We start from the raw sequence: 19,158 nt of genomic DNA, 5'->3' as shown, positions 1-19,158 counted from the left end.
TCTGTTGTAAATGAGTTGCACAGCATATGTGCCCTGTGTGAACATACGGTTTTAAGCAATTTTCTAAAACTACCAGATAACTACTTTTTCAGTATTTTTCATGGAAAGTGTGTGTGTGTAGATAGATACTGTATAAATATACACAGTGTGATTTATCTATTTAAAGGAGTACTGCGGGATGGGAAAATTGTCATTCATACTGCCGGCAGTAATAAAATAAAGAGGTACATACCTTCCGTCGCTCCCCCTCTTCCTGGTTGCCGGTGGTCGGTGAGTCATACTGCACTCACCGGCCAATCACCGGCCGCAGCGAAGTCACGCCTCGACCGGCGATAGGCGGCAATAGGTGTCGGGGCCGAAAACATCACAATGCCGCTCAGCCTATCGCCGGCTGAGGCGGGACTTTGCTGCGGCGGGTGATTGGCTGAGTGCAGTATGACTCTCCGGCAACCAAGAAGAGGATCGTGGCAGAGGTTGGAGCAGGCTACCGGGGGAGTGACGGAAGGTATGTACGTCTTTATATTTTTTTTACTGGTTGCAGTATGAATGACCATTTTTCCATCCCGGAGATGTCTTTGTTACATCATGTCTAATTCACATTCCTGACTGTACTTGTACTGCTTAGTCAAAACAAAGGAAATGCTTAATTTTTATACTGTGCGGTAAAGTACTTTCAGTTGAAATGTTTTGTTCATGATGCAATGTCTATGAAATACCAACTGTATGTTCTTCAATTGTTCATTCATCTTTTTGCATTAGAAATAATAGAAGAAGCCATATGTTTTTGTACCATCATCTCATCTAGTTCATCTATTTCATCTAGTTAAAATTGGCTCTTCTGCTCTTGGATATGTCACATAACACTTGTATCATATGAAGGGAACAATTGTATGTTGTGATTTATTTAGGGGCAGCACAGGTAAACAACTGATCGGATCATATACATGACTGAAATACACATAAAGAAAAGTCAACCTTGTGAATTGTAACCTGTGAAGGCCCTTTGATTCAGAGTACATGAGGCTAGAGAGCCTCTTAAAAAGTACCTGTCACCAAATAAACTTTTCTAAACTAACTCAGGCTATGTTCCCTAACTACTCCTAACAGCCCTTAAAAAAAATTCAGAGCTTTAAAAAGCTGTGTATCATACTTTTCTTCTTGCTGACATAGTGAAATTTCCCAGCAGGAGAAAGTTGGCCTTTTCCAGCAGGCATGACATCACTGAAGCCTGCTGGGGGACCACTTCCACCCTCAAATTGTTGCAGTGCTGTGACGAATAGAAGACCTCAGGCTCTGTGCATGTTTCAGTCTGTGCAGCTTTTTGTGAGAATCTGTAGAACTTTCACTTTCTTTGCAGCTGACAATCAAGCTCAGTGCAGAGAAATACTTCCTGAGTTCAGACTCCTGCCAGGCCAGGAGGAGACCAAATTCACTTTATTAATTGTGGCAGGGAATGGAACAGAGCCACCTAGTGGCCGTTTTTTAAAATTACATTTTAAACATATCACACTATATTAAAAGTTTTTATTTGGTGACAGGTGCCCTAACTTTGTATAAACATGTTAATTGTGTAAATTTGTCTCTTTTTCTGTAGAATGTTTATTGAAAATCCTGTTGTTTTTTCTCTGCAGATATTGAGCGTACACACAGATGGTAGGGGATTAAGTGGGCTTTCTCTTCCATATCTGTGGCTGGAGAAGGCCGATGTACTGATAGATCTTGGGTTATTTCAGCCAGCACGGGTTCTTGTAACACAAGCTTATAAATCTTTCCAGGTGAGGCTGAATTACTGAACCGCTAAAAAGCTTTCAAAATCTATTATGTAGGAAAAAGTTATTATTAAATTCACCTTAATATCAGGAAGATTAAGATCGTGTTTTAAGATTATTTCTATGCAAAATAAGAAAGTTGTGAGGCAGGGTTATTGAGTTTAGTGGAGCACACTTCACATGCACACTTCAACACTATCCACTGTCTATAGGACTGTAGAAGGCCGACTTGGCCCTCTTTAGAACTCCCATGGACATTGAGTGGTCCATCAGTGTGTATGTAAAATAGTGGACAAGTGTTTTGGTGGAGTAATTCTGTTCACATCATGTTTATTGCCTCCATTTAACATACACACAAGGAAAAGCTCCTATGATAAATGGATGCCTCCCACAGATACCATACAGGGTCCTATTAAAAAAAGCCATATACTCCACAGTACACAATCAATTTTTAGTGCCTACTGTTGTATAAAATTCACAAGATTAGCTCCGTAGAGCCAGGAAAATAGCAATCATAGACAAAAGGTACATTTTAAACAGGGCTTATACCATTTTTTTTTTTTTTTCAACATGCAAACCAGTACAGCCTTAACACTCAGGCATAAACACAAAATAAATCCTGCTTGTCCAGGGCTAACTATATAGACAACTTCCCTGTCTATATAGGTGGCTTACTATGAGCAACCCAATAAAGTAGACAACAAATGTGTTACTCATACATGTCACGTTGTTCCCTTTTTGAGGCTTCAAACTCTTATTAGCAGCACAGGTTCCACACAGTCTCAGCCTGCAAACTAAGTTACTCCTAGTCTTGAAACCCAATGACTAGCTGTCTTCATTACCTGTGCTGAATTGGGCCACATTGAAACACAGATGGACCGGCCCAGAAAAGGGATGAAAGGCCCCACTACCAACCTGCCTTTCATTCCAGTAATTTTAAATCCTTTAACTATTTCTGGATTTCCCAATTCTTAACCCAACTTTTACCAGGATGAGGGAAATCTGAAACCTGGTAGCTACATATGACAGGTACCTTGGGGAAATGTAGCGACTCCTGACAACCATTCCTGTTTCGCTATATATAATTATTTAATTATTTTTTGGCAGTATATTGGCCACAAGAGCATCAATAGTTGTAAGCATTTTTACATGTTAAGCATGTAGTTTCAGAGCATCACAGACGTTATTTGAACATAGCCCAAAGTCTGTTGTCTTAGCATAGACAATGGTGATATATGGATGGGATATGATGTCAATGTCTAACTGGTAGTGCCAGTTTGCCTTCTTTCATATGCTCTGAAATAAAAGATAAAAGAAAATGAAAGAGAAGTGACCTAGCAATCGATGGTGGTCACAGTTATTGGACACATACAGAACAGATCCGGATATTGTTTCCTAGTAATAGATAACCAATGTCTATGCTCAGACAATTCCTGTAAGAGGATATTTCATGGACCTAGATATACTTTTATACTTCACATCTGTATTGTAGCCTTGTACATTCTTTAATGCATTTGTTTTACATGTGCAGCTGATTTGGATCCGAATAAAATTGGATGAAAAGGGCTGACAGACGAGTGCTGAATAAATTTATTAGATTAAAACAAAATAAAGTTCATATTAACATAAACATTTTCACACTAGCGTCATGTTTTCTATTTGAATTAGAGTTGTGAGAGCTGTGCACGAAACTGGTGAATCCTAAAGACCCCAAGGGCTTTAATGTTGTCCGTCTGGGTTCCAGGTTTTCTGAAAAGTACTGAGCAGCAGATAGTGCTGTATCTGCTATCAAACATACCACAAACCACACGGAAAGACCTGAATGCAAGTGTGAACAGAGCTCTTTACAGAACACTGGCCCACATGCTATGGGGTGTAGCAAGTGCCATATTAGCAAATAGTGCTGCTCTTTGTGATGACAGTAAGCCACTGGATGGCATTGGGCCCTGTCATCATGATGCTACATGGTTGCCACAAGTATGGAGGGTTTATCATAAAAAGTGCATGGGTAAAGTGAACGTGTTGCCAATAGAAAGCAATGAAGAGCCTCTAAAAATCTCACTGCTGGAATGTACGTGGTAGCAATTAGCAACTCCTCCACTTTTTCTTTGCACAATCTTAAAGGGATTATCCAACATAGGGCGACTTAACTAGTTTCCTGTCAGCCAGTAATTGACATGCTTACCAAGAATCCATACTTGTGTTGGTGGTAAATGGCTATGTCCTGTGTCCCCCATAACGCTGCTAGCTTGTTTGTGTGAAATGGCACTTTCCTGTTTCTGTGCCCTTCATCCAACCACAATCCCCAGGATCCCTTTATTCTAGGTGGGAGGTAACTTATCTCCCTCCCACACATTAACCACCCCACCCATTGCAGTACAGCTAGGTCTTTCCTGTGTGCTGTGCTTGAAACTACAATTCCCTTGGAACCGCACATATCCTAAAAATAAAGGGACTGCAATGCTGGTGTTATGCTGCTTCCCTTTCATCTTCATAATCGGAGGGGGTCCCTAAGGTTGGATCCCCTCGGATCAGAAACCTATGGCATATCATAGTGATATACCATCACTTTATAAGATGGGAAAAAACCCTTTACCAGAAGTTTAGAAAGATATTCTGATTCTGTATATTTAAGACTCCCCCTTTAAGTCACCATTTCTTTCAATTTGCGGTTTCCTCATATTTTAACTTCCTTTTAGGACATTGACGATAACCATTACCAGCTAAAGTGCGTCTACCTTTTATCGATGTTAGCCATTTCTGAGAAGAATTATGGGCAAGCAAAGTCCTTGCTACTGGAAGTCAATGATCTGCCAAGAGATGCCGAGTTTTGGTATAAGACCACTATTACACTCACAGAGGCAATTCTAGGTGCAAATGAGGAAGGTGGAGAAAATAAGGTAAGGCTTACATCAAACCTGTAGTCAAATTTAATAGCAAAGAAATCTTTTTGCTCTTTAAATGTCAAATGTTAAAAGTAACAAAAGGAAAATTCTGACATTTATTGAGGAGAAGCACAGGATGCACCCTCTATTATTGTCTACAGCAGTGTTTTTTCAAACAGTGTGTCTCCAGCTGTTGCAAAACTACAACTCCCAGCGTGCTGTCCGGGCATGCTGCGAGTTGTAGTTTTGCAACAGCTGGAGACACACTATTTGGAAAACACTGGTCTACGGGGAGTTACTGAAACAACCAAGCGTTTCCATAACTGCCTAGAGACTATAAGGGAGAGTGCCCCATAAGTATTAAAGGGGTACTCCGCACCTAGACATCTTATCCCCTATCCAAAGGATAATGGATAAGATGCCAGATCGTAGGGGGTTCCGCTGCTGGGACCCCCACGATCTCCGCTGCGGTACCTGTCATCCAGCGCACAGTGTGAACTTAGCTCCGTGCTGGATGACTGGCAATGCGGCGCCAAAGGCTCATGACATCACGGCCACGCCCCCCTTGGCCACCACCCATAGGCTTGCATTGAGGGGGCATTGCGTGATGTCACAGGGGGGATGGGATCAGCCGTGAGGTCACGAGCCTCCAGTGCAGCAGCTGGCATTCTGTACAGAGATTGCAGGGGTCTGGTGCTGCAGGGAGATTGCGGGATCCTCGCGATCGGGGATAAGATGTCCAGGGGCAGAGTACCCCTTTAAGGACACATTGACCAATATGTACAGCCTTTTTATACAGTAGTTGTCAGACAGCTTGTCCCTGGCAATCAGATTTTCACTTGTTACACTGTGTTACTGTATGATTTATTTATTTATTTATTTTAATATTTGTCTTTTTTATTTTTATTTTAGGCCTTAAAACTTTTAGAAACCACTATAGATGTTTTTAGAACCATGATGGGGAAAGAAACAAACAGAGAACCTGAATATGGGTGTCTGATAGCGAAATTAAATGCCAGGTAGGTTTAAAACACTGACCCGCCCATTGTGAATGATCCCCTGATTATTGTACCCTGCTGTCTGTAAATGCAGAGCTCGAATACCAAGAGAGGTGGCAGATTCTTTTTTCTGATGAAGGCTTTCTCGATATTGCTATATTTTGTGTAAATATTGTAAGATTGAGGATGTGCTGCAACTTGATCACAAAGAGTATGAGGACAGTCATCACAATGAGGCTATGTTCACACGAAAATATTTAGCCTGAAATTTCACAAAATTTACTGCACATTGTGTTCAATGGGAATTCCCCTGTTCCAGTCACATTCCGCATTCCAGATTCCCAAAAAATATGAAACCCGTCTTTATTTTTTTCTGAATTACGAGGTCGACTCCCATTGAACTCAATGGGGCTTTGAATTTCAGCGGTTTTGAGCACACAGAAATGTTGCCGAAATTCGGCTCAAATTCCGCAAAACTGCAAAAAAAAAATAAAATCAGCAGGAAGCTTTGCAGAACAGAATTTGTGCGGAATAGTAGAATTTCCGCCGTGTGAACATTAGCCTGAGAGTGCACAGTTCCTTTGGAGTTGCATTGTCAGCTCCAGATACGGAGGAAAATTATGGAAAAGGGAATGGAGAAGAGATGTAACACATGTATTTTATTTTTCATTTATTTAGTCCTTTTTTTTTTTTTTCAAAAGATACAATGATTAGATATTTTTGTATTTGTAGATTGATTGTATCATAGTACCCAAATGGATCCCATCTTCTTCCCCACCCCCCACCACAAGCCTAGTTGCGGAGAAATGAAAAAGGATAAGAGCCGTGTAATGAACACAACACTTATGCTATTTTCGTGACAGCCGCGGCGCTGGTACGAGCCGAGCGCTCTCAGCGCCGGCTTACTTTCGTTTTCTCAGTCAGTCTCTGCCGGCGTCTTAACCGCCCACTCTGTTCCCCCGAGCGCATGTGCGAATTACATGTGCGCTCGGGACAAGGAGCGGGCGCCATTACAGCTCCCTCTCGGCCTAGTTTCTAGCTCCACCCACAGGGCGGTCGGAGCTCTTCTGAGGCGCGCATCAGCCTCCAATCAGCGCCGTGGGCGCGAATTTCAGTCAGAGGGGGGGGCCAACTAGTAAGTGCCTCTGCTGCGGGCACGTCCCCCTCTACCATTTGCCGTCACTTTCTCACTCCTCTCCGCAGCTGCCAGGATGCATATACTTTTTGGTCTATAAACACTGTAGTACCCAAGTGCCTGTAATCGCTGTAGTACCAAAATGCCTGGCTCTGCCGAGCCACTTGCCCTGCCTGCTCCACTGCTCCCCCAGACCCCCTGGTGCCCCGGATGCCCCTTTGGTCCCGGTGGGTTCAGCCGCTCCACCACCCTGGGTTTCTTCCCTGACCCAGTATAGGGCTGACTTGACCCAAGTCTCACGTTCGGTGGCTGAGGCCCCCGGGTAATGGTGTCCGCCCTGAAGAGGTCTTCCCTGCGCAGGACCTCAGAGAGGGCCCGCTTTCCGTCTCCTCGTACTTCACGCTAAGCGTGCTGGGGTTACCTCGTCTGACTCTTCCATTGAGTCTTCAGATAGACGTTAGCGTTCCCCTCGCGGGTGGGTCCCGCCCCCCCCTAACAAATGGGCACAAATGTCGCTCCTTCAGAGGACGTTCTCGGAGTCTCCGCTTTGCCTTGCCAGAGCCGCGTACCCGGTCTGAGTGGCCCCCCTCCAGGACTGCCTCTACTCATTCACATTCCCCTGGTGAACTAGTGGACGAGGCTTCCGAACCGGCATCTGATCGAGAGGACCGCTCGGACTCAATTACAATGGTGCACTCATTGGTGACAGCCATAAGAGACACCTTTCACTTGGAGGACCCAGGATCTTCAGATGTCTATCCGGAAGTATCCTTTCATTGTGCTCAGCCAGCACCTAAAAGGTTCAACTCTCACGCTGACTTTGATGGCATTCTGGAATCCGCCTGGAAACATCCAGACAAGAGATTTCCGGGAATCAAGACCATTCAAGAACGTTATCCATTTGACAAGGACTTTGTCGCTAATGTGGCTTCCCTTCCCTCTGTGGATCCACCAATCTCCCGGATCTCTAAAGCGACTACACTGCCTCTAGCCGATGCCGCTGCCTTCAAGGATCCCTCGGACAAGAAGGTAGAATATTTAGCGAAGTTCGCTTCTGAACCAGCTGGCTCTTCTCTTCTACACAAGGCCCTGTCGGAGTGGTGCCAAAAGCTCCATCAGGATATCTTAGCGGGATCCCCCCCCCCAGAGGATCTATCTGCTCTTGCTCTCCAATGCGCTAAAGCTGGGGACTTTCTGTGCGCAGCTTCCATGCAGTCAGACGTTGTTCTGTCTTTGCGGCCCTCCGCCACTCTATGTGGCTTAAAGCTTGGAATGCGGACTTCCAAAAGGTCTCTCACTGAGCTTCCCTTTACGGGCGGCCATCTTTTTAGCAAACGCCTTGATGAGATTATCTCTGAGGCAACGGGAGGTAAGAGTTCCTTGTTACCTCAAAATAAGGCTTGCCCTACTTCCTAAAGGAAGTCCTTTGTCCTTTTGGACCTCTGGCCCCAGTAAAGGGCCCGGGCAGACACCCTCGTGGGACAGAAAGGCTCCCTCGTTCCGGGCGAGCCCGTCTTGGAAGTCGGTTTCCAACCGCTCTGGCCGTTTTGCGCCCAAATCGGGCAACCGGAAAACCTTATTCTGCAGAGGTCGTCTCTTGGTTTTTCCGAGACATCTGGACCTCTCACGTTCAGGACCCTTGGGTCAGGGGACGTGGTGTCCAACGGTTACCGGATCGAATTCGCCTCCCTTCCGAGAGATCGCTTTCTTTCGATCCCGGGCCCCCCGGTCTCATCCTCTGGCGAAGCAATTTCGTGGGGTACGTTTTGGGGTTTTTTCTATTCAAATCTTTTTGTGGTCCCCAAGAAGGACGGTTCTGTGCGACCAATTCTAGACCTCAAGCGCCACTTCCGAATGGGATCTCTCCGCTCGGTGGTAGCGTCCCTGGAACAAGGGGAGTTCCTTCATCAGTGGACATCACGGATGCCTACCTCCATGTGCCAATATTTCCGGGCCATCATCAGTACCTCTGCTTTGTGGTTCCAGAGGGGCATTTTCAATTTGTAGCCACGGCTCCTCGGGTCTCAACAAAGATCCTTGCGCCAGTGATGGGCTTGTTACAGTCGAGGGGTATCTCTGTGATACCCTATCTGGACCACCTTCTCATCAAGGCTCCAACCAGAGCCCAGACTCTGGAGAATCTGGACGTCACTCTCCGCACTCTGACTCGCTTCGGGTGGATGGTCAACCGGGACAAGTCAGTCCTCCGTCCTACCCAGTCTCTAACCTTTCGGGAACTTCGGTTCGACACGGCCTCTGCCCGAATCGGTCTTCCGCCAGACAAATGTCTGGCGCTACGTGCGGGGGTCCGCTCCCTTCGGACTCAGGTATCAGTCTCCATCCGCACTTGTATGGAAGTCCTGGGTCGGATGGTGCATCTATGGAGGCCGTACCCTTTGCCCAGTTTCTTTACCGCCCCCCTTTAACTGGCGATTCCCTCTCGATGGAACAGGTCTTCTCTGTCCCTCGATTGTCAGATTGTTCTCCCCTCAGGGTCCGTCAGTCTCTGCCTGGTGGCTTCGCTCCCCCCTTTTTTCTCCAAGGGCGGTCCTTTCTTCCCCTTCACTGGCAGGTTGTTACAACGGATGCCAGCCTGTCGGGCTGGGGCAGTGTGTTCAGGGATTGGACGGTTCAAGGAATCTGGTCTCCTCCGGGGACTCTTCCTCCAATAAACATGTTGTACTTACGGGCGATTCTTCTTTGTTTTCTTCATTGGGAGTCCCGTCTTCAGTCCCGTCCTGTCCGCGTTCAGTCGGACTACGCCACGGCATGGTGTACATAAATCGACAGGGCGGCACTCGCAGCTCGGCAGCCATGGCCGAGGTGACCAAGATTCTCTCCTGGGCAGAGAACAAGGTTCCGGCCATTTCGGAAGTGGTCTCTTCATCCGGAGGTCTTCACGCAGCGCTGCGGCCTCTGGGGAATTCTGGACGTGGACCTCTTCGCGTTCCGGCACATTCCGAAAATTCTTCCGTTTGTGTCCAAGTCCCGGGACCCTCAGGCTTTGGCCGTGGACGCCCTAGTGATTCCTTGGACGGGGTTCGCACTACCTTATCTGTTTCCCCCTCTTCCACTTCTGTCCAGAGTGCTGGGGAAGCTCAAGGCAGAGGACGTCTCCGCCATTCTGGTAGCTCCAGATTGGCCCCGAAGGTCGTAGTACGCCGAAGTAGTCCAGCTCCTGGACGACGCTCCTCTGCGCCTTCCGCTCCCCCCGGATCTACTCGCTCAGGGTCCTCTTTGCCACCCCATTTTACAGTCGCTGCATTTGACGGCTTAGCGGTTGAGACCGCGGTTGTGAGGGCCACGGGTTCTCTTCCCAAGACTTCTCGCCATGCTCAAGGCTCGTAAGCCCTCCTCCGGCAAGAATTTACCACCGTACTTGGCGGTCTTATTTTCGTTGGTGTGCAACTCAGGTCTTCTCCCCGGTGATCTTCGCGGTTCCCCGTCTTCTCTCCGTTTCGCAGTCGGGGTTGGAACTGGGGTTGTCCCTCAGTTCCCTTAAAGGTCAGTTTTGGCCCTGACTGTTCTTTTACAGCGGCCCTTGGCTTCTAATCCTCATGTCTGGACCTTCCTGCAAGGAGTGGCGCGCGCTGTTTCTCCTTAACGGTCACCTTCTCCCTCTTGGGTCTTGACTTTGGTTCTGAGTGCCCTCCAGGGTGCACCCTTTGAGCCCCTTAGAGAGATGTCTCTCTGCCTCCTTTCTTGGAAAGTGGCGTTTCTTGTGGCTATCACCTCCATCCGGAGGGTGTCTGGTTTGGCAGCTCTTTCCTGCCGTTCTTCGTTTCTGGTGATCCACCTGGACAAGGTCGATTTCCGACCAGCTCCTTCCTTTTCAACTAAGGTAGTCTCGGCCTTTCATCTCAATGAGGACATTGTCCTCTCATCCCTTTTTTCCGGTTCCTTCTCATCTTAAGGAGCGCTTACTAATCAAGCTGGAGAAGGTCGTCGCAAGGGACTACCTGCTTCCAAGGCCACCATTTTTCGGTGGATTCGGTCTGCCATTTCGGAAGCCTTCGCTGTAAGGGGAATATTCCTCCTTTCAGGGTTGTGGCTCCTTCCGCACATTCTGTTGGGATGTCCTGGGCTCCCCAGAATAGAGCCTCGGCCTCGCAGTTTTGCAAGGCGGCTACCCGGTCGTCTTTGCACACTTTCTTGAGGTTTTTACCGAGTTCATACTTTCACGTCGGCTGATGCTAGTCTGGGACGTAAAGTGTTGCAGCCGGCAGTGGATCGTCCGTCTGCCTGATTACTTATCTGCCCACCCAAGGGACGGCTTTGGTACATCCCACGGTCTGTGTCCCCCAATGGAGGAAAGGAGATTTTTTTAACACTTACCGTAAAATCTTTTTCTCAAAGGATCCATTGGGGGACACAGCTCCCGCCCTTTTTGTTTTTTTTTCCGTTGGTTCTCTGTCCGAGGGTGTGTTCCGTTATGTTTCTTCTTCTTGTTCTCGGACAGTTTTTTTTTTTTTCTTGACCTATTGGTCTCCTATTGCTCTGGGACTTAAACTGACTAGCTCAGAGCCTGAAGGCGGGTGTATCCTGCTGGGAGGAGCTGACTTTTTTTTATTACCATAGTGTCACACCTCCTAGAGACAGCAAGATACACCCACGGTCTGTGTCCCCCAATGGATCCTTCGAGAAAGAGATTTTACGGTAAGTGTTAAAAAAAAATCTCCTTTTTAACTAAACAAAAGTTTTAACAGTAGTCCTCTTATTTTGATACGTTTTTCTTTGTTATTCTTAAGACTTAGAATTGCTGTTGATATGGTAAATGGCAAACTTACATGATACTTACTCTCTATCTCCCTACAGATGTTTACCCATACTTTCTGTATCTTTTGCCAACTCCATAACATATGACTAAATTAGCTTCTTCCATATCACATTTTGGGCAGCAGGAATCTGTTCTTAACATATGTACAGTTTTAAATTGTAAAATTTATATGATTGACGTTTATACAAGCTTTACCTATATTTTTTACACCTCTTTCCACTCTTACTGTTATGCTCCCTAAATCTGCTCTCCTACTTTTTGGGTGATTCTTTATTTATATACTGTACCCCAAAAAAATTCTTACTACTGTGTTTTCTATTAATAATTTCAATGACCTCCTGTGTATGAATATTATCTTTTTCTGTATTGCATATTTAATCTTTAAATTCCCAAACATAAACTCATACCCAAGACCATGTTAAAGGGGTACTGAGGTGGAAATTATTATTATTCTTTTTTTAATCAACTTTTGACAGAAAGTTAAACAGATTTGTAAATGACTTCTATCAAAAAAATATTTACCCTTCCAGTACTTTTTAGCAGTTGTATGCTACAGATGAAATTATTTTCTTTTTGAATTTCTTTTTTGTCTTGTCCACTGTGCTCTCTGCTGGCACCTGATGCCCGTATCAGGAACTGTCCAGAGCAGGAGAAAATAATCATTGCAAACCTATGCTACTCTGGACAGTTCCTGTCACGGACAGAGGTGTCAGCAGAGAGCACTGTGGACAAGACAAAAAAGAAATTCAAAAAGAAAAGAACTTCATCTGTAGCATACAGCTGCTAAAAGGTACTGGAAGGGTAAATATTTTTTAATAGAAGTTGTTTACAAATCTGTTTAACTTTCTGGCACCAGTTGATTTAAAAAATAAAAATAAAAAAATAAAAATGTTTTCCACCAGAGTACCCCTTTAACGTGATAAATTCTCCAAACTTTTAAACTTACCATTTTCTATCAATTCTTTCACTTTATATATTCCAACTTTTCCCCGTGTATTTTCCCTTGTTGTATTTTCCCTTGTAAAGATGTTTTATTTAATTTACTCATTTATATGACTCTGACATGTTCCACAGTGCTGTATAAAGATAATCACTACATTTCCTGTCCCCATTGGAGCTCATATGCTTTGTTGGTGTGTGGGAGGAAACCTGAGTACTTAGAGGAAACCCAGATACAGAGGGAACATACAAACTCATTTACCTGGGTTTTCAACCCAAGAACCCAGTACTACAAGGCAAAATTGCTAATTCTTGAGCCTCCATGCTAACCTCCAGAAAACCCTTGGATCTTTGGTTAATTCACAGATAAAAAAAAAATAGGGTCAGGGCCCTGATAAAATAGCAAAAAAAAAAAAAAAGCTGGTCCATACGGGTTCTGCCTTAGCTTGGGTTCTTCTTCTTCCAGTCCCCTGCTGTTTTCTTTTTCCTGCAGTACCTGCCCACTCAGCCAATCACTGGCAAAGACAGGGCACCACTGTGGCCAGTGATTGGCTGAGTGGGAAGGTCCTGCTCCAAGCACTCTTCCAGGAAGCAGGTTGAAGATACAAGAGACAGGGATCCAGAAGAAGACTAGAGCTGCCGCTGGACCATATTTTATTTTTGCCAAATACAGTGAGTTATAGTTAAGTATTGTAAATCTTTATATATTTATTTATTTTTAGGAAGTTTGCAATTCTTTTGAAAAATACCCAGAAATTGATGTCTAAAGGTACCGAACCATCTCAGGTAATTGTCTTGTTGCTGGATATGTGCGACAAGATGAGCCAAACTGAAGCCGATCTTCTCCGCTATGAACAAAAGGAGTACAGAGCAGAACTCATGATGGAGCATGTTAACATTCTCAGGTAATGTGCTTCATTAGGCCAGGTTCTTTTTCACAACATGGTACTGCTTATACAACTAGACAGTACACGCTAGAGTCATCAATAATGGAAGTCTTTTATATATTCATTTATTATTTTTATTTCCCGGTTTATTATTAGATTGTTTTCCATGTATAATTGTAGGATTTTGCCTTTCTTATTTTCTATTCATTTTTACTTGTAAGGATCCTGGCCCAAAATGTAGAAGACTCAGAGCGTAAGCATGGTTACTGTTTGGATGCATACGGTATGGCGGAGCAAGCAATCTCAAGTGTAGAGCAGATATTATACAACATCCAAAGTTCTGCTGTTATTGAGGTAAAGAAAATAGTAATGTTTTTTTTTTCATCTCCGGTTTCCATGAGGTTTTTAATGTATGTGTAGCATTTACACCAAAAACAGCTGACATGCTAAGCTTAAAGAAGCACTCCATTTTTTTTCCCATATCAAGCACTTACCATCCCTAGTGTACAGCTGCATCCGTGCATTTCATTATTGTAATTGGGTCATGTGATCACCAACCTTACTCCCAGGAAATCAGTGTTTAATGTGTCACAGAATGCCAGTCCTTGGTCAGATCACTTTATGTGAACAGCAGGATAACATCATCACTTATCAGATCTCTTGTGGCTGCTCACAGACCCACTATAAAGCATTCGTGAGGACCCTTAGGTCAGACATATAGAAAGGTCACAAACCAACACTACAGGACACATACAGGTACTATATAAAACAATTAAAATTGTACACAACTTCTCAGTATGACCCCAGACTAAAGCTTGTCTGAGGTATGTCAGGCGCTGTTCCTGGCATATATGTCTAACAGAGGCCATTAATGTGATATGAATAGAGACCAAGTTTAACATTTTTCTAAACTGTAACTTATTGACCCCCTGGGGCATTTTGCATGCCCCAAAAATGTATCCTTTCCCCTACATCTGTAGTTATAGGCTGGATCACAAAAGGCGCTGGGAATCTTGTCAATAGAAAATGGTTTAATTACCCACATTGCAACACGTTTTGCAGAAGTTCCGTGAAACTCGTCGCATTGTGGGTAATTAAATATTTTCTATTGACAAGATGGAGGTGTGTTGTCTTTGGTTGCTGTTTACGAGGCTAGGAGTAGCTGCAGGGTCTCTGCATTTTGCCCTATCACCAATGTTGTACTTGGCTTGTACAACCAACACAGGTAAGCAGATGCTGATCTGATATTTTATTTTGGATACAAACATTATAACACCATGGAGCACTGTATGTTTCTTTTTATTGTACTTCCCCCTACCCCCTACATAGCATTGTTTAGAATAAAGATCCCTGAGCACCAGGTTAGGAAAAATATGAATTGGGTACCAACCTGCAAAGCAGTGTACAGAGAAAAGATGGGGAACCCATAACAAAGATTGGAATTGGGCCTCCATTATGGTAGCTTGGTGCTTGTTTCCCTCTATACAATATTTTTCTCACTGTCCATCCTCTTACATACTAATACTGCAGTTTTTCTTGAGTTGGGTTTCACAGGCATTTGCCACCTAGTAGCAAAGGAGATGGGACCAACCAGGGCTGGGTCACTTTTCATCAGCTGTACGGTCTGCCTTATGTTCAGACCATGTCACCTTACCTTTAATGCTATAATGCTCCTGTGATTGTATCATCAACTAAATACTATGAAAGTATCTGTTCTTAAAGGGGTACTCTGGTGGAAAACTTTTTTTTTTATTTTTTTAAATGAACTGGTGCCAGAAAGTTAAACAGATTTGTAAATGACTTCTATTAAAAAATCTTTATCCTTCCAGTAATTATTAGCAGCTGTGTGCTACAGAGGAAATTCTTTTCTTTTTGAATTTCTTTTTTGTCTTGTCCACAGTGCTCTCTGCTGACACCTCTGTCCGGAGTAGCATAGGTTTGGAATGGGGATTTTCTCCTGCTCTGGACAGTTCCTGATACGGGCATCAGGTGTCAACAGAGAACACTGCGGACAAGACAAAAAATAAATTCAAAAAGAAAAGAATTTCCTCTGTAGCATACAGCTGCTAATAAGTACTGGAAGGATAACGATTTTTTAGTAGAACTAATTTACAAATCTAACAAAATATAGGTACAGAATCCAGCACTGCTGTATATATACGGCAAGTAGTCAGCAACAGGTGAATAATAGAAGCAAAAGTCCCAAATCTCTGTGGTGCTCAGTCCAAAGACAGCAGAAAAAATCCAAAGTGTATGAAAAGAATGGAGGACGGCACTCACCCAAGATGGTAGCTTCAAAACGGTTCTTTATAGAACCGTTTTGAAGCTACCATCTTGGGTGAGTGCCGTCCTCCATTCTTTTCATATAATTTACAAATCTGTTTAACTTTCTGGCACCAGTTGATTGAAAACATTTTTTTTCCACAGGAGTACCCCTTTAACAGGAGTGCTAGGTATGGCCATGAAGCCTACTTGTATGGTATGTTAGGCAGTTGTGCAATGCCCTATTTCCCAGTGATGAGATATTAATGTGGTTGCTGAGCATAGTAATGAGAAGGCTTGATGCACAAGGTATGAATGTATGTCTGCAGGTATATACCATGTATCTCAATAATGCAAAAGTTTCGTCCTCATTTGGGATTAGTAGCTTCTGAATTAAACATCCCATTTGCTGCTTATTAAACCAGATCTCTGCAAGTGGTCTTGTTAGGAATGAGCTCACAAGTTCTTCTTGTGGGGTTCAGACATTTGCATGGCAGACCATGAATTCAGCTTACATAACATATTCACTTAATAAAAAGGATTCAGTTGTTGTTTAATATAGTGTCACAGTTAATTTGGACTCTATGGCTGATCTTTTAGCATTGTGTCGATAAACTTTGTAAGTGGAAGTAGTGTTGTGAGGCAGCTTCCCCAAAGAAGCCAAGAGTATGGATAGTCTACTTAGATCAGTGCTTCCCAACCAGGGTGCCCCCAGCTGTTGCAAAACTACAACTCCCAGCATGACTGGACAGCCAAAGGCTGTCCAGGCATGGCTGGAAGTTGTAGTTTTGCAACAGCTGGAGGCACCCTGGTTGGAAAACACTGACTTAGATAAACTCTATATACAGATATAGCGATAAAATGACAGACGACACCCTGCGGTATGAACACATTAGTAGCGTACTGAGCTGTTAACTGTGTTAATACGGTAACGCGCCATCTTTCATGTTAACAATCACGATATCTGTATAAACTGTGAAAAACTGCAGAGGTGGAGTAAACATCAATTCAAGCAAAAAAATAATTAAAATAAAATAATGTTATATTCATTTGTCACCACATAATGTTCCTCTTCTAACTGTGTGAACTACCCGAGGAAACAGACTTAATAAATCCAGACATTACAAAAACAAAGATGCAAGGACATGGATGGCAAGACCTCAGTAAACGGATTGACATACAGTATGCGTGGTAACATGACCGCTCAGTCTCCAGGCCATGTATATCAATTGGTTATTGTACTCCAGTTTGCCGCCACTATGAGAATAAGAGCCCTGAGGATGGAAACATTTTGTTTATGGATTATATAATACAGTGAAGGAAAAAATAATTTGATCCCCTGCTGATTTTGTACGTTTTCCCACTGACAAAGAAATTATCAGGCTATAATTTTACTGATAGGTTTATATGAACAGTGAGACGCAGAATAAGGATGCATTCACACCACCATTCATACATACGGGGGACCGGATCCGGCTAGGAGATGTGAAAACCGGGCGTTCCCGTATCCCAGCCAGACCCAACCCCAATCTCATTCATTCAAATAGTGACTCTGGTCGGCTCATTCAAATTAATGAGATGGGGGCCGGCTGGGAAACGGGAACGCCCGGTTTTCATATCTCCCAGCCAGATCTGGTCCCCGTATGTAAGAATTGTGGTATGAATGCACTATACAGTGGAACAAGATAGAACATATACAACAGACTCTGTAGGTCTCAGAGATCGACTCCAGCACATTGACAGAAATAAAGAGTATGAATAAAATTGCACCAGTAAAAGAGAAGGGCACATCTGAAACCCAACCAGAGGAAGCCCAACATACAGACACACTCACACACACTCAAGCACACATCCCGGTAATCCCAACCCAGCCCCGTCCCATAAAGAACAGCAGCACACTTAGAAAACCTATTAGGATAGTCTAGCCGGGGGGGGGGGGGTGATTCACCGACACATCCAGCAGAAGCGAGGGTGTCCATACCTTGTCAAATTTCTTAGGGCACTTTCGATATAGAGCCTGGTATAACGGGAAATATTTGCTAACCAAAGTCAACAAATGAGACAGCGGGGGGGGGGGGCGGTCCTTCCAGGTCATTACTACCACTTTACGGGCACAGAACAGCAGGAAGCGAATAAGTAGGCATCCATGCGAACTAGAAACAACCTCATTAATGACTTCCAGTAGGCATACCACAGGGGGGAGGAAGAAAGGGAAGTCTAAATTGTCAGCCAAAAACCCAATCACCTCCCTCCAGAAGAGAGCAATGACGGTACACTCCCACTCAGCATGCAAAAAGGTACCGATTTCGGAAGAACAGCGGAAACACAGATCAGACGAAGAAACACCAATGCATTTCAACTTAGCAGGGGTATAATACAATCTCAAAACATATCTAGATTGGATCAGCATATCTCTACTACTGACTACTGTGGAATAATAAGAGCCTTCAACCTCCTTCTACTGACTTTCCGACACATCTGGGATATCAGCCACCCATTTATGAAACTCTAGTGAGAAAGGGCTAGGCCGCAGTGTCTGTAAGAGAAAGATCCGTAGTGCCCAGGAGAAGCCCCACCTCAGAAAACACAGGAGTAAACGTCAGGGAGCCAAACTGCGCCTGAACCGCATGCCTAAGCTGAATATACCTATAAAAGGCATTTCCAGGGATGCTATAACGTTCCTTCATGTCCGAGAAGGATAAGAAAACCTGATCCTCCCCAAGCAAGGGGATCACAAATTTGACACCATGAGAACCCCAGAAACTGACCTCCTGTAACCCATGTAGGTGAGGTAAATGTACATTCCCCCACAAGGGTGCCCGAGGAGATACCAGAGGCTGCGGAAATTCCCACGACTCAATGGATGTTTGAAGGGGAATAGGAAAGGAAGTGTGAGAGTGATACCTGTAGAGCGTGTTAGTAAGAGCTTTATCGGAACCCATAATTGCTCCAGCCAAGGCCGTCGCTGAATTGGACAGATCCAGATTGTTCCACCATGCTGCATAGACCAGTTGGGAGGCAAGAAAATAGTTCTAGACATCAGGGGCAGCTAAGGAGCTGCTTAGGAGCCTGGAGTAGAGCCTGACTAAGTCTGGGATCCCAGAGCACCAAATAGTGTACTAAAATATTTCCTAGGGGGGATCATGGGAGCTAAATGGAAAAGATAAATACATTTATCTTTTGCCAGCTAAAGAATGAGAGAGGGAGGACCAGGCAGACAGCCACCCCACAGTGGAGAGTAAAAGTGTCTCCAAGTTCAGGGAGAGAGAGTCTGTCAGGGACGCAGTCACCTCCACCCCTAAATATCTAAAACGGGAAACCAATTGCACCCCTGCCGGAAGAGAAGAGGGGAGGGGAACTCCAGACGAAAGTGCCATTAGGGAGAACTTAGCCCAGTTGACCCGTAAGCCCGAAATCAGACTAAGCTGGTCAAGTAGATCAATAAGGGACAGGAGAGAACCCCCAGCATCCGCTAAATATACCAGAGTGTCATCTGCATAAAGGGA

At 44.4% G+C, this 19,158-nt stretch overlaps 1 protein-coding gene across 2 annotated transcripts in view; it reads left to right on the top strand.

Annotated features, from left to right (window-relative positions):
* Positions 1-19,158, top strand: part of CFAP46 (cilia and flagella associated protein 46) — a 236,144-nt gene that overhangs the window by 113,154 nt on the left and 103,832 nt on the right. For both annotated transcript variants that reach the window (XM_056529249.1, XM_056529250.1), the window contains exons 36-40: positions 1,632-1,775; positions 4,469-4,669; positions 5,567-5,673; positions 13,226-13,408; positions 13,612-13,744. In XM_056529249.1, coding sequence (XP_056385224.1) covers positions 1,632-1,775; positions 4,469-4,669; positions 5,567-5,673; positions 13,226-13,408; positions 13,612-13,744 — 768 coding nt within the window. The remainder of the gene's footprint in view (positions 1-1,631; positions 1,776-4,468; positions 4,670-5,566; positions 5,674-13,225; positions 13,409-13,611; positions 13,745-19,158) is intronic.

The sequence above is a fragment of the Hyla sarda genome, chromosome 7 (genome assembly GCF_029499605.1).
Source record: "Hyla sarda isolate aHylSar1 chromosome 7, aHylSar1.hap1, whole genome shotgun sequence".
Lineage (NCBI taxonomy): Eukaryota > Metazoa > Chordata > Amphibia > Anura > Hylidae > Hyla > Hyla sarda.
This window is presented reverse-complemented; position numbering and strand designations above follow the sequence as displayed.